The 24,990-nt window shown below is 37.5% G+C and overlaps 1 protein-coding gene across 1 annotated transcript in view; it reads right to left on the bottom strand.

Annotated features, from left to right (window-relative positions):
* Positions 1 to 23,909: 23,909 nt before the first annotated feature.
* The window catches only part of LOC113114314 (stonustoxin subunit beta-like), a 54,104-nt gene continuing 53,023 nt past the window's right edge, over positions 23,910 to 24,990 (bottom strand). The window contains exon 4 of the mRNA XM_026281259.1: positions 23,910 to 24,577. Coding sequence (XP_026137044.1) covers positions 24,015 to 24,577 — 563 coding nt within the window. The 3' untranslated portion in view covers positions 23,910 to 24,014. The remainder of the gene's footprint in view (positions 24,578 to 24,990) is intronic.

The following is a 24,990-nucleotide window of genomic DNA, read 5'->3' as shown; positions in this document are numbered from 1 at the left end:
AATTTAGCCACTCACATAGAAATCTTAGGCCTTATCCTTTTCTGACAGTTTTAGGGATTTTTAAAAATCCTAAAAAACCTTATTTGTGCTGCAAATAATAATTTCAAACTAATTTGATACTGACCTCTGACATCCTGTGACATGATATTTATTTGAACTTACATAATCTCATGGATGTAACAGTAAATCTGTTCAGCTCACAGATCAAGACTAAGCTGTAATGCAAGCAGAACTTTCACAAATGCTTTTAGGTCAATAAAATCATTACAAAACACTTACAAATCATTTAAGGGATTTGATAACACTGTAAAATAATGTCTAATTTGTTAACATTAGCAAATGCATTGATAACACTTTATAATAACTGCACTCATTAGTAAATAGTCAGTTCATGCTTCATAAAGCCTTGTCCCAATATTAATAGTCAGTAGTAAGCAGTTTATAAATACAGCTATAAATAGCTCATTTATTAAAAAGGAGAGTAAAGGGTCAGTTATCTTCCTATGAAAAATAAAAAAATAAAAATAAACAAACAACAACACAGATTGATACAGAACTCAGAAATGTTATTGTGGATTTATGATAAACTCAGCCTGTAAATGAATTCATTCTCCTCCAAGAAGACACAAGTAGTTCACACCGAACTTTTTTAACATGAAGCCATATACTGAAGATGTTAAATTGCGAATGGGTTTAGGATACCTTAAATGGTGTGGCCATAGCGATTTATTAAAGTAACATAAAAAAATACCATAGTTATTTTACTATATCTTTAAAATTTTTAATTCCAACTCTTCATAATTTTTTATATACCTAGAAGTCATCATTTGAAGGAAGCACAGTAAGTTTCATAGCTTTATCATTTTCAAGAGCCAGCATAAAATTAAAACTATCATAACATATAAATCAAGCTGGCAATTCTTAGTACCAATAATGGCCACCAGATGGAGATATAGGATCACTTTTAAATAATTATTGTAGAAACAAGTATGATTTAAATCATTTATAGAAATCTTTCAAAGAAAAATAATATGAATTTTATGTATTTTACTGATAAAATGACCCTCACTAAATTAGAACAACATGCTGAAGTATTGTGAACTGTATATTAAGAATAATTCTTTATAGGCTTTATGGACAGATAAGTTTTGAGTGACTCTTGAAGGTTCAGCACCACATCCTCTTTTACCACTGTTTAAAGAATGTATCTTACAGTACAGGTGCGGATGAATTTTGAATGGCTTGAATGGTTTTGTCGTGGTGATTTTTTGAAATAACAGTAAAAAAGTAACCAGTAAATGTCTTTTATTTTTTTAAGTGCAGCTTCTAAACACTTCAAAAAAATGTACACATAGAAGACAAGTCATTCTGAGGAAATATGCATAGTTTCATGACTATACAACACTATATGGATGATAGAAAATTAAAAAACTATCATACATCTGATGTCACTCTGTCCCTCTGTCACTGTGGGTAATGTGTGTGTGTGTGTATGTGGATGTGTGTGTGTGTGTGTGTGTGTTAAGTGAATTAGGTGTGAAACTATCAGGGAGCATTTAGTCTCCAGTGCCAACATTTTACAGAACTGCCACTTTCCTGGAGTCTCAGAATTACAATGTGTCAGGTTCTGAGAGATCTAAGATTCCAAAAAATGATTTAATTAGAATACCATGAAGTATTGTGAAATACTATATATAAAGACTTTATATATAGGCTTTATGAACAGATTAGAGTGACTCGTGAAGGACCAGCACCACCTCCTCTTGTCCGATGGTTTGAGGAATATTTTCCTGAATCCGGGATTAAGATTTAGGAGCTCATTTTTATTCCACCTCCTTTCCTGAAAGTCTGTCTTGCAGAATTGACTAAAAATTAATCTTCACATTAATTCCTAATTATTTTGCAATTATTTTTGTCAGTTCTTCTTGACCTGTTTTTTTCTTCTTCTTCTTTTCTGACCTCATGACCCAGTCAGCATTTTTGTACAATGGTCAAGTCTCAACTTATCCATTTCTGTATTGCATTTGTGTTTGATATTTCTCATGGGTATTTCATAATTTTCGACTTTGAGTTAAAACAGTTTGAGTTAAAACTCTTTTTTATAGCGCATTTCATCTGTAAAAGAAAACATGCCTAATGATTCTGCACACATGAATATAAGGAGTTTTTATCTTCCAGCTTTCCTGGACTATTGTATAGCACTCATAAATGATTAAATAAAAAATAATGGTAGTTATTAAGATTGATATGGTTTGGAATTGGTAAAATGTGCTTGGAAAAAAACCACAATAAAACAATGTTTTAATGTTTAAGTTTGGAATATTAACTGACATGAATGAATGCTATATAAATATTGTTCATGTTAACATAATGTTTATAATTGAAATCTTATTGTAAAGTGTTACTAAATATATATATATATATATATATATATATATATATATATATATATATATATATATATATATATATATATATATATATTGTTCTGTGAATGTGATTTTAAAGTCTAGATGATTTGGATTAACCCTTTAACCGCCATATCCTTTAAAACCTCACTGCCAGAGGGATATTGTGAATGCATGTGCCCGCTGGACACAGTTTACCTGATGCCACCGGGGTGGTGATGGCATTGGTGGCTTGAGCCCGCCATCGCTGCTTGCAGCTATATTTAGGGCCCGAGCACCGATGGTGTGAGGACCCTCTTGGAATTGCTCCGTTTATTATTATTATTATTATTATTATTATTATTATTATTATTATTATTATTATTATTATTATTATTATTATTCTTCTCCAAAATGAATCGCATTTTTGAGGGCCTAAACATGCTCGAAAAGTCATGAAACTTTGCACACACCTCAGAACTGGCGAAAATTTACGTCTGATATGGGTTTCAGAAGTGGGTGTGGTAAAATGGCTCAACAGCGCCACCTATACACGTTCAACGGTGTGCGCCTCGAGCTACGTTTCATGTACATGTATGAAAATCGGTATACACATGTAACACACCAATACCTACAAAAAAGTCTCTTGGAGCAAAATCCGAAACCCAACAGGAAGTCGGTTATTACTAATATTATGAGCAAATTTTGTGTCATTTTTGTCATTTCCATGCGTTGTATTTTAACGAACTCCTCCTAGAGATTCATTCAGATCAACACCAAATTTGGTATGCCTAATCTGAAGGCCTTTGCGATGTTAAATTGCGAAGCTTTTGAGTTTTCGTTAATGGGCGTGTCCGTGGCGGCCTGGCGAATTTCGATGATTCGCCATGAAACAGGAAGTTGCTATAACTCAGACATACAATGACCAATCTGCCCCAAACTTCACATGTTTGATAAGACTCCTGACCTGAACAGATTGACATGCCCATATTCAGTTATAGTCATAGCGCCACCTATTGGCAACAGGAAGTGACATATTTTACACTGCGATGAACTACTCCTAGAAATTTTATGACATCAATGTATTTTTTGTGGTCAGTCTAATCTAAAGGCCTGTGCGATGTTAAGTTGTGAAGATCTTGAGTTTTCGTTAAAAGGCGTGTCCATGGCGCCGTCACGAAGTTCGATGTCTCGCCATGGGAATAAAATATGTTATAACTCAGGCATAAAATGTCCGATCTTCCCCAAACTGCACATGTGTGATAAGAGTCCTGGCCTGAACACATCTGAAGGCCAAAATTCCATCAGGTGTGGCAAAATGGCTCGATAGCGCCACCTATACACTTTCAACAGAGTGCGCCTCGAGCTATGTTTCACGTACATGTACAAAAATCGGTATACACATGTAACACAGCAATACCTACAAAAAAGTCTCTTGGTATGAAATCCGAATCCCAACAGGAAGTCGGTTATTTAGAATTTTCTCTGCAAAATTGGCGTTTTTTTGGCCATTTTCAGGGGTTGTACTTTAACGAACTCCTCCTAGAGATTTATTCAGATCAACACCAAACCTTGTCAGTGTAATCTTAAGCCCTTTGCGATGTTAAATTGCGAAGATCTTTAGATTTCGTTAAAGGGTGTGTCCATGGCGGCCTGACAAATTTCGATGTTTCGCCATGAAAAAGGAAGTTGCTGTAACTCAGACATACAATGTCCAATCTGCCCCAAACTTCACATGTTAGATAAAACTTCTGCCCTTAACAGATCTCCATGCCCACATTCAGTTATAGTCATAGCGCCACCTATTGGCAACAGGAAGTGACATGTTTTACGCTGCGACAAACTACTCATATAATTTTTTTGAGATTAACATATATTTTGTGGTCAGTCTAATCTAAAGGCCTGTGCAATGTTAACTTTTGGAGATGTTGAGTTTTTGTTAAAGGGCGTTTCCATGGCGCCATGACAAAATTTGATGTCTTGTCCACAGCAAGAGAAGTTGTTGTAACTCAAGCATAAAATGTTCAATCTTCCCCAAACTTCACATGTTTGATAAGAGTCCTGGCCTGAACACATCTGAAGGCCAATATTCCATTATAATGATAGCGCCACCTGCTGGCAACGGTAAGATTGGCACATATATGGGATATACTTTGATATATTCCACTTATATTTAGGACATTAAATGCATATTTCTCAACGTTCACCTTTTTACTAAAGCCACACGATGGCGGTGAGCCCGGGTGCGAGGGCCCGTTCATCGCTGCTTGCAGCTTTAATTAGGGCCCGAGCACCGAGGTGCGAGGACCCTCTTGTATCTGCTTTGTTTTTTATTATTATTATTATTATTCTTCTTCTTCTTCTCCCGAATGAATCGCATTTTTGAGGGCTTTAACATGCTCAAAAAGTCATGAAACTTTGCACACGCGTCAAACCTGGTGAAAATTTTCGTCTGATATAGGATTCAGAAGAGGGTGTGGCAAAATGGCTCGACAGCGCCACCTATACCAAGAAAATCAACAGCCTTCCAGCTATGTTTCACGTACATGCACGAAAATTGGCACACATATGTAACACACCAATACCTACAAAAAAGACTCTTGGAGCGAAATTCTAAACCCAACAGGAAGTCGGTTATTTTTAATATTATGAGCATATTTTGTGTAATTTTGGTCATTTCCATGTGTTGTATTTTAACGAACTCCTCCTAGAGAGTTCTTCAAATCAACACCAAATTTGGTATGCCTAATCTAAAGGCCTTTGCGATGTTAAATTGCGAAGATCTTGAGTTTTCGTTGAAGGGCGTGTCCGTGGCGGCCTGGCGAATTTCGATGATTCGCCATGAAAAATGAAGTTGCTATAACTCACACATACAATGTCCAATCTGCCCCAAACTTCACATGTTTGATGAGATTCCGAACCTGAACAGATTGACATGCCCATATTCAGTTATAGTCATAGCGCCACCTATTGGCAACAGGAAGTGACATATTTTACGCTGCGACGAACTACTCCTAGAAATTTTATGACATCAGTGTCTTTTTTGTGGTCAGTCTAATCTAAAGGCCTGTGCGATGTTCAGTCGTGAAGATTTTGAGTTTTCGTTAAAAGGCTTGTTCATGGCGCCGCGACGAAGTTCGATGTCTCGCCATGGGAATAAAAGATGTTATAACTCAGGCATAAAATGTCCGATCTTCCCCAAACTTCACATGTGTGATAAGAGTCCTGACCTGAACAGATCTGCAGGCCAATATTCCACCGGGTGTGGCAGAATGGCTCTATAGCGCCACCTATACACTTTCAACGGAGTGCGCCTCGAGCTATGTTTCACGTACATGTACAAAAATTGGTACACACATGTAACGCACCAATACCTACAAAAAAGTCTCTTGGTACGAAATCCGGATCCCAACAGGAAGTCGGTTATTTTGAATTTTCCCTTCAAAATTGGTATTGTTTTTGCCATTTTCAGGGGTTGTACTTTAACGAACTCCTCCTAGAGATTTATTCAGATCAACACCAAACTTGGTCAGTGTAATCTAAAGCCCTTTGCGATAATAAATTGCGAAGGACTTGAGGTTTCGTTAAAGGGCGGGTCCATGGCGGCCTGACAAATTTCGATGTTTCGCCATGAAAAAGGAAGTTGCTGTAACTCAGACATACAATGTCCAATCTGCCCCAAACTTCACATGTTGGATAAGACTCTTGACCTGAACAGATCTACATGCCAATATTCAGTTATAGTCATAGCGCCACCTATTGGCAACAGGAAGTTACATATTTTACGCTGCGACAAACTACTCCTATAATTTTTTTGAGATTAACATATATTTTGTGGTCAGTCTAATCTAAAGGCCTGTGCAATGTTAACTTTTGAAGATCTTGAGTTTTTGTTAAAGGGCGTTTTCATGGCGCCATGACAAAATTTGATGTCTTGCCACAGCAAGAGAAGTTGTTGTAACTCAAGCATAAAATGTTCAATCTTCCCCAAACTTCACTTGTTTGATAAGAGTCCTGGCCTGAACACATCTGAAGGCCAATATTCCATTATAATGATAGCGCCACCTGCTGGCAACGGTAAGATTGGCACATATATGGGATATACTTTGATATATTCCACTTATATTTAGGACATTAAATGCATATTTCTCAACGTTCACCTTTTTACTAAAGCCACACGATGGCGGTGAGCCCGGGTGCGAGGGCCCGTTCATCGCTGCTTGCAGCTTTAATTATTTATTTATAATTTATTATTATTATTGTTGTTAAGTTAGTGTTCATAAACGAGTTATGCATGGTCTTTTAAGAATTTCAAGTTAATAATAACAATTTACGAAAAATATTTTTAAAGCTTGTGTCATGTGGTGCCCCCCTAGTTGTCGTGAATGGTTGGTGCCCCTGGGCACTGGCCCAAGTGCCCTTATGGATAATCAGAACGCCGACCCCGGTCTCCTTCCTCTTTGATCCTCTGAACATTACTACAGATATAAACCCCTAAAGATAGAAACTTTATATCATCATTACACTATATATATATCATCATTTTACTCTAGTATATTTTACTCTAATATCTACTGGATTAAAAACACATGTTGGGACTCCTTTAAGATTCTGGCCTGTTATTCAGGAGAAAATTTCTCATTCAGGAACATTTATTTTAGAGGAGTCAGATTCATTATTAAATATGATCCTTTAGTTGATGATGAAACACTCACAGAGCTTTTCTGCAGTTGATCACAGCTGGTATCAGTCTTCTTCTCCCCTCAGCTGATGTGTTGTATTTCATGGTGTTCAGTTCATCCAGTGTCTCCTCTGAAATCTGAAGCATGTAGGAGATTGTTGAACACTGAGCAGCAGAGAGTATATCCACTGCTCAGCAGAGAGTGTTTGTCTGATTTCACAAACTCCTGAATCTCTCTGAACAGAGTCTGATCTTTCACTTCCAGCAGACAGAGGAACAGATTGATCGACTGATCAGCTGAGAGAGGATTACTTCTCTTGACCATCGTCCATCTAATGTTATCATCTTCATCATCTTTGATCTTCTGTTTAATGTACTGTGTGGTTCTGCTGATGGTCTCTGAGCTGTTCTCTGTGTGTGTCAGTAGATCCTGTAAGAGTCTCTGATTGGACTCCAGTGAGACGCCCAGCAGGAACCGCAGGAACAGATCCAGACGTCCATTCTCACTCTCAAGAGATTTATCTACTGCTGAAGTTAGTAGATCATACAGAGAGACTTCATCAGAGTATATCTTTAATCTGTAAAAACTGAATTCCTGCAGTGTTTTCTTGTTCTTTGTTAAATAGCAGTAAAGCAGATAGAAAGCAGCGAGAAACTCCTGAACGCTCAGATGAATGAAGCTGTAGACTTTCCTCTGATGAATCACAGATTCCTGCTTAAAGATCTCAGTGCAAATCCCAGAATACACCGAGGCGTCAGTGACGTCTATGCTGCTCTCAATCAGGTCCTCCTCATAGAACATCACATTGCCCTTCATCAGCTGTTTGAAAGCCACTTCAGCAAGTTTCACAATCACTTCTCTGTCGGACGGCAGGAGTTTCTCTGGATCTCTCTCTTCATACTTCTGCTTCCTCATGTTGATTTGAATCAGCAGGAAGTGGATGTACATTTCAGTCAGAGTTTGAGGGATTTCTGCTCTCAGATCTTCTTCCAGGAGCTTCTGAAGCACAGTGGATGAGATCCAGCAGAAGACGGGGATGTGGCACATGATGTGGAGGCTTCTTGCTCTTCTGATGTGTGAGATGATTCTGCTGGCTTGATGCTCATCACTGATTCTCTTCCTGAAATATTCCTCCTTCTGAGGCTCAGTGAATCCTTGAATTTCTGTCAGACGGTGGATGTATTTGGAGGGGATCTGATTGGCTGCTGCTGGTCTGGAGGTGATCCAGATGAGAGCAGAGGGAAGCAGCTCTCCTTTCATCAGCTTTGACATCAACACAGCCACTGATGAAGTCTCAGTCACATCACAAATTTTCTGAGCGTCTGAAAACATCAGTGTGATTCTGCTTTTATTTGAATTAATTGAATTTAGGACAATCACCCATGGACCAGTCACTCTTCAGAGACACACAGCTGTGATCTGGAGATGAAGATCTCTGACTCTCTCTGTTCTCCATAATAACTTCAGACCTGCTTATAGAAACACAAGAGACAAATGACACACAACACTGTGATTATTATTCCAGAGATAGCAGTGAAACACAGTTTAACACCGCACACACAATCAGATTCAAGAGAATGAGGATCTGCAGCAGAATCTCACCTCTGACCTTACGACCATCGACAGATTCTGACCTCTGACCTCACGACCATCGGCAGAATCTGACCTCTGACCTCACGACCATCGGCAGAATCTGACCTCTGACCATCGACAGAATCTGACCTCTGACCTCACGACCATCGACCATTACTTGTATATATATATATACACAGTACAGACCAAAAGTTTTTGGACACACCTTCTCTCTCATTCAAAGAGTTTTCTTTATTTTCATGACTAACTGGTCTCCGGTCCTGTGATTCAACCATAACAGATATTGATTTCAGATCAACATGTCTTTTACAGGATGACTTCTACCTTTTTCATTACAGAATGATCTACAAAAATCTCTTTCAGTCTTTCTGACCTCCACAGCTTGAGCCTCTTTACGATTGATTACAGTTTCTTTTCAGTTTCCTAAACGCTTTTCTTTTATTTCTTATAGCTTCATTGCGATCTTCATCCCAAAACGGAAACATTTTCTTCTTCCTGATTGTCTTCACATCATTTTAATCTGTCACAAAAACTCCCTAAAATCTCCGTTAAAGTGTGAAGAGTTTAACACGAGAGCGACATTCTACAATAATACATGATATTAGAAGCTGACAACTCAACTTACTGTAAGAGTTAAAATTAAACCATTTTATTTTTGTGTTAGAAATGCCCCATGTTAAAGTACCTGTTGTTATGAGGACTTTTATTCTGACGGGGCGGAAGGCGGAAAAGAGAGAGGAGTGAGGAGTTTGGTAAACCAGAGAATAAAGTGAGGAAAAAGAGCTCGTCAGTATTCGAGGGTTTTATTCCTATAAACATTCAATTAAAGCCCCGAAAACACCCACAAGCGCTGAAGCAAGCGTTACATTACCGTCAACTCTGAGATCAGAACAGAAGGAGTTTAACTCTTCAGAACACGTGTTTTCTCTCCAGTTTACTTTCGGTTTCAATACTCATTCATCTTCTTCTTCTTCTTCTTCTTTTAGAGTTTAACTGGCGGTTGGCAAACCAACTTAAGGTGCATTTACCGCCATCTACCAGACAGGAGTGTGGTCGTCGAGAATAGTCAGAGGGAATTTTTCACCTATGCGCATACTTATTATATAAATATGTACATATTAAATACGGTAGAACAACCCCGTATATTAATATTCTTCTTTCTTCTTCTTCTTCTTTTATAAGGTGCTGGTGCATACCGCCGCCTACTGTACTGGAGTATGTATAATCATGTAATTTTACAATTTCATATTCTATTCCACAACCCGAGTCTTTTAAAAATGTAAATAGTTCCTTCCTGGTGATTCTTGTTTCGTCTCTCTCTCATTCTAGTCCCAGTATCCCTACTAGATTCCACTCCTGCCCTGTCTCTTGAACCTTATCTTTAAACACCCGTCTTTCCACCTCATTCAATTTACAGTACAATATTACGTGTTCAACATTTTCTTTAACCCCACAGTTTTCACAGCTCTCTCTATTCCTTTTCCCCATTAAAAAATAGTTTGCCATTCAGCCCTTTGTGATCCACTCTTAATCATGTCATTACAATTTCCTCTCTCCTGGTCTTTTCCATGTAATTCTTTATACTGACAGTTTTTTTGTATTTTATAATATCTCCTACCTTTCCTGTCTTCCTCACACCATTTCTTATATATTTCAAGTCCTTTCTTCTTAACCAATGCTTTACCTTCACCTTTTCCTAGTGGAATTGTAATTATTATTTCCTATAGCAGCCCCTCTTTAGCCAGTTTATCTGCTTTCTCGTTCCCTTTAACCCCATCATGTGCTGGCACCCAGCAAAACTGTACTTCTATGCCACCCTGATGTATATACAGAAAATCGACCAGACAGTCTTTTGGAGAGATTTATTTTAAATTCTGGGATATGTATTCCAACTCCCACACAATCCTGTTTGTTCTTGGATCCGTCCGTGTAATTTTTTTTTTAATAATTATAATAACTGTTTTTTTATGTAAATGCTTGTTTTAATTCCCACTTCCTCCATTCTCCATTCTCTTTTCTCTTCCAATATATTAATATCAACCTTTACTTCTGGGAACAGCCATGGTGGAATGATACTCACTGAATTGACCATGGTGAAATCTAAGGTTTCCATTTCATATTCCCTCACTCTCATTTCCCTCGTCCATCCAAACCCAAGCCCCTGAAACTTGGAATACTCCCAACATTCCTGTATCGTTTCTTTTGCTGGGTTTTCTTTCCCACTTCCTTTTAATCAGATCCAATACACCATTGTCAGTTTCTCTCTTCTTAACTCCAGTGGCATCTCTCCTGCTTCTATGAGTATAGCATTAATGAGGGTTGTCTTAACAGCTTCGATGCATACACGTAATGCTCTATATTGTAATCTATAAATTTTTCCCAATATTGTTTTTGACGCTGCTCCATGAACTACACAACCATAGTCTATTGATGACCTCATGCAAGCCCTATAGATATTAATTAATGACTGCTTGTCTGCACCCCAGTCACATCCAGCCACAGCTCTCAGGAGGTTTAAAGCTTTTTTGCTTTTAGTTTCCAAGTGCTTTATATGTGTTTTCCATGGAGACCTACTATCAAACAATAGTTCCAAGTACTTAAATTCATTTACGTTCACCATTGGCTGCTCATATAATGTTAACCTTTCATCATGGCACTTGCGCTTCTTTGTAAACATCATATAACAAGATTTTCTTGTCGACATCTTGAATCCCCACTTATATGACCACATTTCTACTTCCCTAATTGCTTTCCTTATATTACCTAATACATATGACACATTCCTTCCATCATCGGCATATAGTGCTGATCTGATGCATCCATTTATCATTATGTTAAATAGTATCGGGCTAATTACACTCCCCTGGGGAATACCGTTGTCTACATCAAATTTTATAGACACCTCTGATCCAACCTTAACTTGATTTTTCCTACCTGTTAAGAAATCCATGATCCAATTATATAGCCTTCCTCCAATACCCATACTACTTAGTTTAATAAGCAGTCCTTCCCTCCACATGGTATCATATGCCTTTTCTATATCAAAATATACTATTGTCATTAGTTCTTTCATTCTCAGTGCCTTATCCACATCATTACTTACTCTAACTAGAGCATCTGTTGTGGAGCGTCCTTTTCGAAATCCACTTTGTATGTTGGTCAGTATTCCTCTCGGTTCCAATATATGTGATAATCTGCGAACTATTATCCTCTCCATCCATTTGCATAAGTGAGATGTCAAAGCTATGGGCCTATAGTTATCAGGATTAGCTGGATTCTTACCAGGCTTGTTAAATGGTAATATTACTGCACTTTTCCAACTTTACGGTACTATTCCATCCCTCCAGATTTTATTAAAGAGTCTTTATACTAACTCTAATGATTCTACTGGTAACTGTCAGAACATAATTGATCTTGCCCAGGTGCTGTATACCCAGTGCTTAGCAGAGCTATGTTGAGCTCTGACATTGTAAAATCCACATCTAGAGTTGACATACCATCCTCCCTTTTCAACTTCACTTCCTTTCTCTCTGAGCGCAAGTTCTTTCTGCTGCTTATGGATGTCACTAAGGTGTTCACAACTGTGTCTCTTCTTCTTTTTCTTCTTCTTCTTCTTCTTCTTCTTCTTCTTTCAAAGGCAGTTACAAACTCATTTAAAGGTGTATTTGCACCTCCTGCTGGACTGGAGTGTGGAGCGTGACGGATATTAATAAACAAACAAACAAACAAAATGATACAATTATTCTGTACACTTCATTACGTGATCTTAAATCCTATTTATTAAACCTATTGTTTTCCAATAACTTATAATAGTATAATATGCTTTATACTGTGCTGAGCATTCTTTAGTGTTGTCTTAACTGTTATATTTTCAATATTCAGAATACTTAATTCTTCTAATAATCTTATTCTTTCTCTTTCATGTGCTTCTCAGTTTAATAGTATATGTTCACAGTCTCTGGTAGACCACATTTATTGTAATTACCTCATTCATGTTTATCAATAATAAATAGTGATTGATTAAGAGCTGTGTGATCAATACAGAGTCTAGATATTATTGTGTCCTCCTTCCAAAGTTTCTCCTTCATCTAAACATGTGCCGGTACCCATAACATTATATACTTCATCTATATTGGTGAATTTGAAACATGCTCTGTATCATATAATATGTCTTGTCTAGATGTAGACTTGGCACTTAATAAACATATTAAGACAGAATATGAGTCTGAGCAAATAAGTGTCAATAATTCTTAATGGCTGTATTTCCTGGAGCCAGTTAAGAGCCGTCAGAACGGATCTCATTTCTGCTGAGTAAACTGATCAATCATTACTAGTCCTTTTACCAATTCTGGCCTTAAAATGAGGAATGCAGAGAAGCTGCTGTATTTCCTGAAACATCTTGTTACAAAGTGTTCATAGAGTAACACTGACTCAAGAGTTAAACATTTCATTATTACCTATCATTCATTATTCACACACTTTATATACACACAATACGCTCTGTTCTAATCATACATTATAAAACAATTCAAAACTCATTCTATAGGTCTGAAGAGACTCATGAAATCAGACGAAAGAGAAATCAGTCAGTTGAGTTTGTTGCTAAATATTTCACAATGCTTGAGTATTGTCTGTTATTGCATATTATAATTCATACTCAGAAAGCAGAACTGAGATGGCATTTATTTATTGCAAGATTTAAAATGTTTTTCATCAGTTAAGATTTCTTAAAATAGTGTCAAAATCTTGTTTCCTCAAATTCTTGCACTGTAAAAAGTTTAACTATTATTTACTCAATTTTTTTGGTGAAACATTTTTACACTCAAAAAAATTGAGTAAGTTTTAAAGCTGTGAAATCAATGGAATATACTATTTAAATTGAGTAATTGTCAGTAAAAAGTAGATATAATTGAAATATTGGGTGAAATTTAACCAAACAAATGTGCTATGTTTACTACATGTAAAAGTGAATTTAACTTGATATTGGACTATAAATTATCAAAATGTTGCATTCACTTTTTTATTACACTATTTACCCTTTATAATTAATATAATAAAACCAAATAAAGAAAGAAACACATTTTTTTATTGACAATTTATTTGTCAATTAAACATAAGACAAAGTCTAAAATCAACCTTTGAAACATTTTAACCATTTTAATATTCCAGTAGATTGCAAAAATTAAAAACTGTTAAGTAGCCATAAGGGACATGATTAAACCTTATGAAACATTTCATCCATCTTAGTATTCAAGTAGATTACATGTAAAATACGATAGCCGTAAGAGAAATGACATCTTACTTTGTTCCTGGTGCATACCAGCCATTTGCAGTCACACTCAACATTAAACCATAAAAAAAATAAAAGCAACACTTACATCAATATTAAAGGGATAGTTCACCCAAAAAGATGATGTTGTCATAATTTACTTGCGCTCAAGTTGTCCCAAATCTGTACGAGTTTCTTTCTTCTGTTGAACACAAAATATATTTTAATGAATGTTGGTTAACAGATAGTTGAAAGTTGCCATCGACTTCCATGGTAGGAAAAAAAAAGTATACTATGCAAAGTCAATGGCAACCTTTAACTGTGTTAACAAACACTCTTTAATACTTGGCTGAATGTCACGTCACTTCACTTAAAATATCTTTTGTGTTCAACAGAAGAAAGAAACTCGTACAGGTTTGGGACAAATTGAGGGAGAGTACATTATGACAACATCAACTTTTTGGGTGAACTATCCCTTCAACAGAATTAATCTGATAACAGAAACACTTCCATCAGGAATACCCATTCTGTGGGATGATCATGAACCACTACTATGCAAGAAGATAATTTTTTAACCTCTGAACATTGGAGTTTTGGAGGATCCAGCTCAAGAAACAGTTTTTGGAACAACTCAAGTGAGTACAGGTCCTTCTCAAAAAAATTAGCATATTGTGATGAAGTTCATTATTTTCCATAATGTAATGATACAAATTTAACTTTCATATATTTTAGATTCATTGCACACCAACTGAAATATTTCAGGTCTTTTATTGTTTTAATACTGATGATTTTGGCATACAGCTCATGAAAACCCCAAATTCCTATCTCAAAAAACTAGCATATCATGAAAAGGTTCTCTAAACGAGCTATTAACCCAATCATCTGAATCAACTAATTAACTCTAAACACCTGCAAAAGATTCCTGAGGCTTTTAAAAACTCCCAGCCTGGTTCATTATTCAAAACCGCAATCATGGGTAAGACTGCCGAACAGACTGCTGTACAGAAGGCCATCATTGACACCCTCAAGCGAGAGGGTAAGACACAGAAAGAAATTTCTGAACGAATAGGCTGTTCCCAGAGTGCTGTATCAAGGCACCTCAGTGGGAAGTCTGTGGGAAGGGAAAAGTGTGGCAAAAAACGCTGCACAACGAGAAGAGGTGACCGTACCCTGAGGAAGATTGTGGAGAAGGACCGATTCCAGACCTTGGGGGACCTGCGGAAGCAGTGGACTGAGTCTGGAGTAGAAACATCCAGAGCCACCGTGCACAGGCGTGTGCAGGAAATGGGCTACAGAGAAGCAGCACTGGACTGTTGCTCAGTGCTCCAAAGTACTTTTTTCGGATGAAAGCAAATGTTGCATGTCATTCGGAAATCAAGGTGCCAGAGTCTGGAGGAAGACTGGGGAGAAGGAAATGCCAAAATGCCCGAAGTCCAGTGTCAAGTACCCACAGTAAGTGATGGTCTGGGGTGCCATGTCAGCTGCTGGTGTTGGTCCACTGTGTTTTATCAAGGGCAGGGTCAATGCAGCTAGTTATCAGGAGATTTTGGAGCACTTCATGCTTCCATCTGCTGAAAAGCTTTATGGAGATGAAGATTTCGTTTTTCAGCATGACCTGGCACCTGCTCACAGTGCCAAAACCACTGGTAAATGGTTTACTGACCATGGTATTACTGTGCTCAATTGGCCTGCCAACTCTCCTGACCTGAACCCCATAGAGAATCTGTGGGATATTGTAAAGAGAAAGTTGAGAGACTCAAGACCCAACACTCTGGATGAGCTTAAGGCCATGCCACGCCGCATTGAAGCAGTCATTTCTGCAAAAGGATTCCCGACCAAGTATTGAGTGCATAACTGAATATAACTATTTGAAGGTTGACTTTTTTTTTTTTTTTGCATTAAAAACAGTTTTCTTTTATTGGTCTGATGAAATATGCTAAATTTTGAGATAGGATTTTTGGGTTTTCATGATCTGTATGCCAAAATCATCAGTATTAAAACAATAAAATACCTGAAATATTTCAGTTGGTGTGCAATTAATCTAAAATATATGAAAGTTTAATTTTTATCATTACATTATGGAAAATAATTAACTTTATCACAATATGCTAATTTTTTTAGAAGGACCTGTATATGAGTAAAAATACTTTAAAATCAATCCTAAATGTAACTGGGAGCCAGTGCAAGGACCTGAGGACTGGTGTGATATGCTCAGATTTTCTGGTTCTAGTCAGAATCCTGGCAGCAGTGTTCTGGATGAGCTGCAGCTGTCTAATGGTCTTTTTGGGAAGGCCGGTGAGGAGCCCATAACAATAGTCCACCCTGCTGGTGATGAAGGCATGAACTAGTTTCTCCAAGTCTTGACTGGAAACAAAACATCTAATTCTTGCAATGTTTTTTAAATGACAGTATGCTGATTTAGTTACTGCTTTGACATGACTACTGAAACTAAGGTCTGTCTCCAGAATCACACCAAGATTCCTGACTTGATTTTTAGTTGTTTGACCCCTAGAGTCAAGGTATGCATTCACCTTGAGAACTTCATATTTTTTTCCAAATGCAATGACTTCAGTTTTTTCCTTGTTTAACTGAAGAAATCTCTGGCACATCCAACTATTAATTTGTATCAATGCACTGGCAGAGGGAGTCAATGGGGCTGTAGTCATTTGGAGATAAGGCTAGGTAAATCTGGGTATCATCAGCATAGCTGTGATAGGCAATTTGGTTCTTTCTCATTATTTGACTTAGTGGAAGCATATACAGGCTAAACAAGAGCGGTGCAAGAATTGAGCCTTGTGGGACTCCAGAGCATTTCACTGGAAATTTTTCAGTCTCTCAACAGTGGCAAAAAGAGTACGAGTGTTATTTACGTTACTGTTTATAAGGTTTGAGAAGAAATTCTTTCTATCTGTGGCTAGTTTCGCATTAAAAGCATGAAGGCTGTCTAGATGCTATAGTGAATTTCAAGTTTCGTCTTCCGCCACATCCGCTCGGCTTTTCTGCATTGTCTTTTCACAGTCTGAACTTCTGTTGATCTTCTCCAAATTGATTTCTGTCTGTTTGTTTTCTTGCTGACTATTATTGGAGCGATATCATCAGTAACATTCTTAACTTTTGAGTTGAAGGAATCAAGGAGAATATCAACAGAGTCTGCAGAAATGCTTGGTGTTAAAGATATAGCCTGCATAAACAGTACACTTGTGTTCTCGTTAATGCATCTCCTTCTGACAGAGACCGATCTAGATTCAGTGGTAGCAGAGATCAATATATAAATAAATATAGAAAATACAGAAGTGATCAGATAGTGCTACGTCCTTAGTAACAATGGATGAAATATTTAGACCCCTACTGATGATTAAGTCTAGAGTCTGTCCACCTTTGTGTGTGGGTCCATGCACATGCTGAATCAGGTCAAAAGTGTTTAGAACCGTTATCATTTCTTTTGTAGTTTTGTTTTCTGCATTATCTATGTGAATATTAAAATCCCCTTCAATAGCAAAACAGTCAAACTCTGGGGAAATCATTGATAACATTTCTGTGACCTCTTCAACAACGGCTGGAGAGTATTTTGGAGGCCTGTAAATAATAATAAACAGAATGTGTGGAGCACCTTTCAGCACAATCCCTAGATATTCAAAAGACAGGTACTGACCAAATGACACTTGCTTGCATTGATAGACATCTTTAAATATAGCAGCTACACCGCCAAGGGGGACGTCTGGCTGACTTAGGTGAACAAACATGCAGTGGTGTATGGGAGCTGAACACGCAGCAACATCACTGTGTGGAGGTAAACTGCTAGCTGTCTAACATGACTAATTCAATTCACAGGTTAACAGCTAGAGAAGTAAATGCCAATGATGATTGGGAATGGAATTTGTTTAAGGGTTTAAGGCAGAAAGAAGAATACATTGGGTTAATTGCCATCTCAGCACTGGCCATGAATTTATTTTTGCTGTGTATGTGGCCTTGTGTAGTGGGAATGATTAGAGGAGCTGTAAATTCAATCATTAAATCTTTAGTAGTTTATCAGATGTTAATGTACAATGTCTTGTGTGAAAGTAAGAATAATGTGAGTACTTCTGATGAAAATGATGAAGACAATGAGATGCTAAAATCTGACATCTGCAGCAGCTCTGCAGAAGAAGAGTAGTCACTGTGGGACAGTGTTTTCTCTACTTCCTGCTGGCCTTCTGTAGCAAATCGTACCTCCGTGTAGCTGTTTTTATTTTTTATTTTTGCTCTAGAATCTCTATCTTACTATCACTCTCTGTTTTTTAAAGTGTATTTCACAAGTTCATCAAACAACCGCAGTAAGAATATTTCATCAAGCACGGTGAGTAATGGCTTCTCCTGCTATTGTTATTTGAACCTCTTGCCACATGTACAGTTTATCTATCTCTGTCGCTGATGAGGGATTCACATGTGATAAATGCAGGGAAATAGTTACGCTGACAGAGAAGATTTCAGAATTAGAGACACGCATCCAAACTTTAATTGAGGACAGTAAGAATGTTAGGGCTCTAAATACGGCTTTGGATGAGTCTAGCTCAGGGATTCCTGTACATTGTTCGGTTCCGCAAACAGAGCCCCTTCAGCAGGGCAACTGGGTGACGGTGAGGCAGCGTAGTCATGGGTCAAAACACCGCTCTTCTGTTCCGATCAAAACATTAAACAGGTTCTCCCCACTCAGTGATGCACCCACTGAGAAACCTGATGAAAGTACTCTAGTTATTGGTGATTCTATTGTACAGAACGTGTATATAGAGACACCAGCCATCATAGTCAAATGTTTACCGGGAGCCAGAGAGTCCGACATTTTGGCAAATTTACAAGTGCTGGCTAATGCTAAACATAAATACAGTAAGATTGTTACTCATGCCGGCGCTAATGATGCTAGACTTCGCCAGTCGGAGATCACTGAAGTCTGGAGTCTAAGGGTATTTTTGGGGCCTTGAGAAGTTTTGTCATGCCCTGACATTTGTGCTTTTTTCAGTTTCTTATAAATATCTAAATGGGTAAAGTCTAATCTCACTGTAACCAGCACAAACTGGGCTATAATAATATGTCAAATGCATGCATGTACATTATTGTATTTTTGAGAAAAAAAAATGTTATGCATGGTTAGTGAAAAACTAAAAATGTTAAATCACTTGAATAAGGCCATAAAACACATACATAAAATTGGTTGCCGGAAAAGTTGAGAACTGGAGCTTGTAGCCTAGAATTTTTCTTTCGGAATGATGTGAAAATCATCTTGTTTACTCACTCACAGAAAACAATATATTGATTTAAATTTTCTAAAACACTTTTTGTTGGTAAAAGTCATATGCGAGTAGGCGTCAACTATCATGAATATCATTGTGATTTACACCTGAGAAGACAAAGGCCTGCATAATGAGCTGCATAATGAGCCTCTCATTCAACTGTGCCACTGAGGGAAAACTTACAAGAAAGAATGTGAGAACAAAATAAAAGTATATAATTTTATGTTTGTAGTTTATTAAGAATATATTTAATTATCCCACAACATAATTTAATATCCACTTGGGGGAGCAGTTAAACAGTTTATTAGGAACAATCAAAGCTGACTTTCAAATTTTTTGGCATCCTTTCTCTAGTCACACAATCCTTCAGAAATCCTTTTAACAATCTTATTTTCTACCAAATAAACCCCATTTATTATCATCATCATTATTATTATTATTATTAATGTTGAAAAGAGCTGATAATATTTTTCAGGTTTTTTTAGGGGGAATAAATCGAAAGAATTGCATTGTTTTTACATTTGTTAGAGTTATCTCTATTTGTCACATTTATATTATATACATCAAGCTTTTGAATGGTATAGTATTGTATATTGTTATTGAAACTTCATAATGTTTCACTTGATTATACATTAAGTCAGGAATTATAGTTTGGAAAAAGTATTTGGAAAAAGTCTAACTAGTAAAATGTTTACACGTTATGTGAAAACTAGTACAAATAAATAAAAAGAGACTTACTCATGTTTATGATCTCTGCTGAATAAAGTGCTTCATTCTTTTTTCTGAGGAAATCCATTTCTCAAATCCTCAACCACATCACATCTTTTTGGGGCGAATTATGTCTTAGTCCTCTCATCGCGAAGCAAACAGTAAAATAAAATAAAAACTTGAAGAATAGTCTCGCTGCTTTTTCTTCTGTGTGGGCGTATTCAAGCCGCGCGCTTCAGTTTGAATCTGAATAGCGCGTTCAGCGCGGGGGCGTGGTCACATTAGATATAATGAGCGGAGATATGAAAAACATACATCGCGTTGTTTTCATGTGGATTACTTTATCTCAGAATATTTGTTTTCGGCAGCACTTGTTTAGTTTAAAAGTAGACATGTCAAGCTTTCTATAGATATCTCTCTCATGTCTCTTCGTTGAGTATTCACGGAGTTACAGTTCATTTTAATGAAATGTTTGTACATGACGATCAGCGGAGACAAAGACTGTAGACAGCGCACCTTGTTTGTTATCTTTATTTTATAAGTGCACAAAGGTTTTTTGTTATTATGTCTGTATCCAAAAAAAACTAGACCCTTTACAGATTCGATTGATGTATTGCTCTTATCTGTACGATTAAAACTGAGAGTGTAATTTAAGTTCTTTTCGGGGTTATCAGGTGAAAATGACTCAAAACGCATATATGCGTTAATCGACTCGAAAGGGTTAATACTGTCACATGGAATTGATGTTGATAGTCTTGAAATTATTCAGCCAAGTGATGATATCTCAGATCATTATTTAGTTCTGTGCAAACTTCATATAGCCAAAATTGTAAATTCTACTTCTTGTTACAAGTATGGAAGAACCATCACTTCTACCACAAAAGACTGCTTTTTAAGTTTTCTTCCTGATGTATCCAAATTCCTTAGCATATCCAAAACCTCAGAACAAGTTGATGATGTAACAGAAACTATGGACTCTCTCTTTTCTAGCACTTTAAATACAGTTGCTCCTTTACGCTTAAGGAAGGTTAAGGAAACCAGTATGACACCATGGTATAATGAGCATACTCGCACCCTAAAGAGAGCAGCCCCGAAAAATGGAGCGCAGCTGGAGGAAAACAAAACTAGAGGTATTTCGTATTGCTTGGCTGAAAAGTAACATATCCTAAAGAAAAGCATTAAAAACTGCTAGATCCGATTACTTTTCTTCTCTTTTAGAAGAAAACAAACATAACGCCAGGTATTTATTCAATACAGTGGCCAAATTAACGAAAAATAAAGCCTCAACAAGTGTTGACATTTCCCAACACCACAGCAGTAATGACTTTATGAACTACTTTACTTCTAAAATCGATACTATTAGAGATAAAATTGCAACCATTCAGCCATCAGCGACAGTATCACGTCAGACAGTGCACTATAGACCCCCTGAGGAACAGTTCCACTCATTCTCTACTATAGGAGAGGAAGAATTGTATAAACTTGTTAAATCATCTAAACCAACAACATGTATGTTAGACCCTATACCATATAAGCTCCTAAAAGAGGTGCTTCCAGAAGTCATAGATCCTCTTCTGACTATTATTAATTCCTCATTGTCATTAGGATATGTCCCCAAAACCTTCAAACTGGCTGTTATTATGCCTCTCATCAAAAAAACACAACTTGACCCCAAAGAACTAGTTAATTATAGACCAATCTCGAATCTCCCTTTTCTGTCCAAGATACTAGAAAAGGTGGTATCCTCACAATTATATTCCTTCTTAGAGAAAAATGGTATATGTGAGGATTTCCAGTCAGGATTTAGACCGTATCATAGTACTGAGACTGCTCTCCTTAGAGTTACAAATTATCTGCTCTTATCATCTGATTGTGGGTGTATCTCTCTATTGGTTTTATTGGATCTTAGTGCTGCGTTTGACACAATTGACCACAACATTCTTTTGCATAGACTTGAAAACTTTGTTGGCATCAGTGGAAGTGCATTAGCATGGTTTAAATCGTACTTCTATGCCATCAGTTCGTATCAGTGAATGAAGATGTATCATATCGATCACAAGTGCAGTATGGAGTACCTCAAGGCTCAGTACTAGGGCCGCTACTCTTCACGCTTTATATGTTACCCTTGGGAGGTATCATCAGGAAACATGGTGTTAGCTTTCACTGTTATGCTGATGATACTCAGCTCTATATTTCTTCGCGGCCCGGTGAAACACACCAATTTGAAAAACTAATGGAATGCATAGTCGATATAAAAAACTGGATGACGAGTAATTTCTTACTGCTAAATTCTGAAAAAAAACCAGACGTGTTAATTATAGGACCTAAAAACTCCACTTGTAATAACCTAGAACACTGTCTAAGACTTGATGGTTGCTCTGTCAATTCTTCGTCATCAGTTAGGAACCTAGGTGTGCTATTTGATCGCAATCTTTCCTTCTCAAAAATATATCTAATTACGGCCTATGCTCTCAATGTCAAATGACCTCAAGGTTAGATTATTGTAATGCTTTATTGGGTGGTTGTTCTGCATGCTTAGTAAACAAACTACAGCTAGTCCAAAATGCAGCAGCAAGAGTTCTTACTAGAACCAGGAAGTATGACCATATTAGCCCGGTCCTGTCAATGCTGCACTGGCTCCCTATCAAATATTGTATAGATTTTAAAATATTGCTCATTACTTATAAAGCCATGAATGGTTTAGCACCTCAGTATTTGATTGAGCTCCTTTTACATTATACTCCTCTACGTCCGCTACGTTCTCAAAACTCAGGCAATTTGATAATACCTAGAATATCAAAATCATCTGCGGGCGGCAGATCCTTTTCCTATTTGGCGCCTAAACTCTGGAATAACCTACCTAACATTGTTCGGGAGGCAGACACACTCTTGCAGTTTAAATCTTGATTAAAGACCCATCTCTTTAACCTGGCATAAACATAACATACTAATATGCTTTTAATATCCAAATCCGTTAAAGGATTTTTAGGCTGCATTAATTAGGTAAACCGGAACCGGAAACACTTCCCATAACACCGTACTTTCTACATCATTAGAAAAATGGCATCTACGATAATATTTGTTTGTTTCTCTCTTGTTCCGAGGTCACCATGGCCACCAGATCCAGTCTGTGTCCAGATCAGAGGGTCACTGCAGTCACCCGGATCCAGTACGTATCCAGACCAGATGGTGGATCAGCACCTAGAAAGGACCTCTATTGCCCTGAAAGACAGCGGAGACCAGGACAACTAGAGCCCAGATACAGATCCCCTGTAAAGACCTTGTCTCAGAGGAGCATCAGGACAAGACCACAGGAAACAGATGATTCTTCTGCACAATCTGACATTGCTGCAGCCTGGAATTGAACTACTGGTTTCGTCTGGTCAGAGGAGAACTGGCCCCCCAAGTGACCCTGGTTTCTCCCAAGGTTTTTTTCTCCATTCTGTCACCGATGGAGTTTCGGTTCCTTGCCGCTGTCGCCTCTGGCTTGCATAGTTGGGGTCACTTCATCTACAGCGATCTCATTGACTTGATTGCAAATAAATGCACAGACACTATTTAAACTGAACAGAGATGACATCACTGAATTCAGTGATGAACTGCCTTTAACTATCATTTTGCATTATTGACACACTGTTTTCCTAATGAATGTTGTTCAGTTGCTTTGACGCAATGTTTTTTTTTTTTTACGCTATATAAATAAAGGTGACTTTGACTTTGAGTAGTAGTGAGCATTACATGCTGTAGACTAAAGAGGGTCTGAAACAGGTCCTTGTCCGTGTTACGAGATGGTTTGGTTTTAAAGCAGGTCATTATCCGTGTTACGAGATGGTCTGTCTGGTTTGGTTCAGCAACAAAATCAGACATCAGAAGACTACAGAGAACTGTTTGGACTGCCAAGAGGATTATTGGTGCTCCCCTGCCCACCCCTTCAAGAACTGTATACATCCAGAGTGAGGAAAAGGGCTCAGAAAATCACTCTGTTTGGTTTTTCATTCTCAGTCTCTACAAATTGTTATTGAATAAGAATTTCCACAACAAACAGAAATGTAGTGATGTGAGATTTGATGAGTTTGTGTGCATGTGAACTTCAGAAAGAGTCTCTCTATCATCTAATATCACACAGAGACACTGAGCAACCAGGATAAACCCTAAATCCAGCACAGAGGGGTTCAGTGAATGTGGTGTTGAATGTGTGTAAGTGTGTGAGTGTGTGTGTGTGTAAGTGTGTGAGTGTGTGTGTTTGAGAGATGCTGTAGAAGGACAGAGAGCCGTCAGACACGTCCACATACACTCCTGCTCTCTTACAGGATGAAGGGACAGCAGATAGATCAGTTCTGTTATTATTGTGACAGACAGTGAATCTGTTAGCATAGCAGAACAGACTCCAGGATTTGTCATTGTATCCAAACAAACAGTCTCTCCCTCTTCCTTTCCTGCTGATTCCTTTATATGTCACTGATATTTCAGCACTATATCCGCTCCATTCAGTCTCCCAGTAACAGCGTCCAGTCAGACTCTCAACACTCAGAACCTGAAGATCATCATCAAATCTCTCTGGATGATCAGGATATGACTGATGATCTTTCACACCTGTGATCTTCTTGTTCTCATCAGACAGAACGAGTCGAGTATGTGCTGTGTTTGGATCCAGTGTGAGATCACAGGCATCTGAACACAAGAAGAGAGAAACATCAAGAACAACACAACACTGAAGATGTCTGTGTGTTTACAGCTTTGACTAGAGCTGTGTCTGAAAGCGCTCCCTATACACTATATAGTGCACTAGATCAGCTGTCACACATTCTGTAGTGATGTCTGAATTCTGAGTGAACGACCGTTATCTTATCTGAGCTCAAAACGCTGCTCACGAGAGGATCAAGATGTCTTTACTGTCACCTTTGATCTATTTCATTTGTTCTTAGTGAACAGTATTATTGTTATTATTATTATTATTATTAATATTATATTTTTAAAAAAAATCATTGTATTTTGAATGGTAATATATCATGGTTTCCAAAAAAAAAAAAAAGAAAAAAAAAAGAAAAATCGAAGCAGCACAACTGTTTTCTATATTGATAATA

This window comes from Carassius auratus, chromosome 1 (genome assembly GCF_003368295.1).
Source record: "Carassius auratus strain Wakin chromosome 1, ASM336829v1, whole genome shotgun sequence".
Lineage (NCBI taxonomy): Eukaryota > Metazoa > Chordata > Actinopteri > Cypriniformes > Cyprinidae > Carassius > Carassius auratus.
Note: the sequence above shows the minus strand (reverse complement) of the source record. Positions and strands in the feature narration are given on the sequence as shown.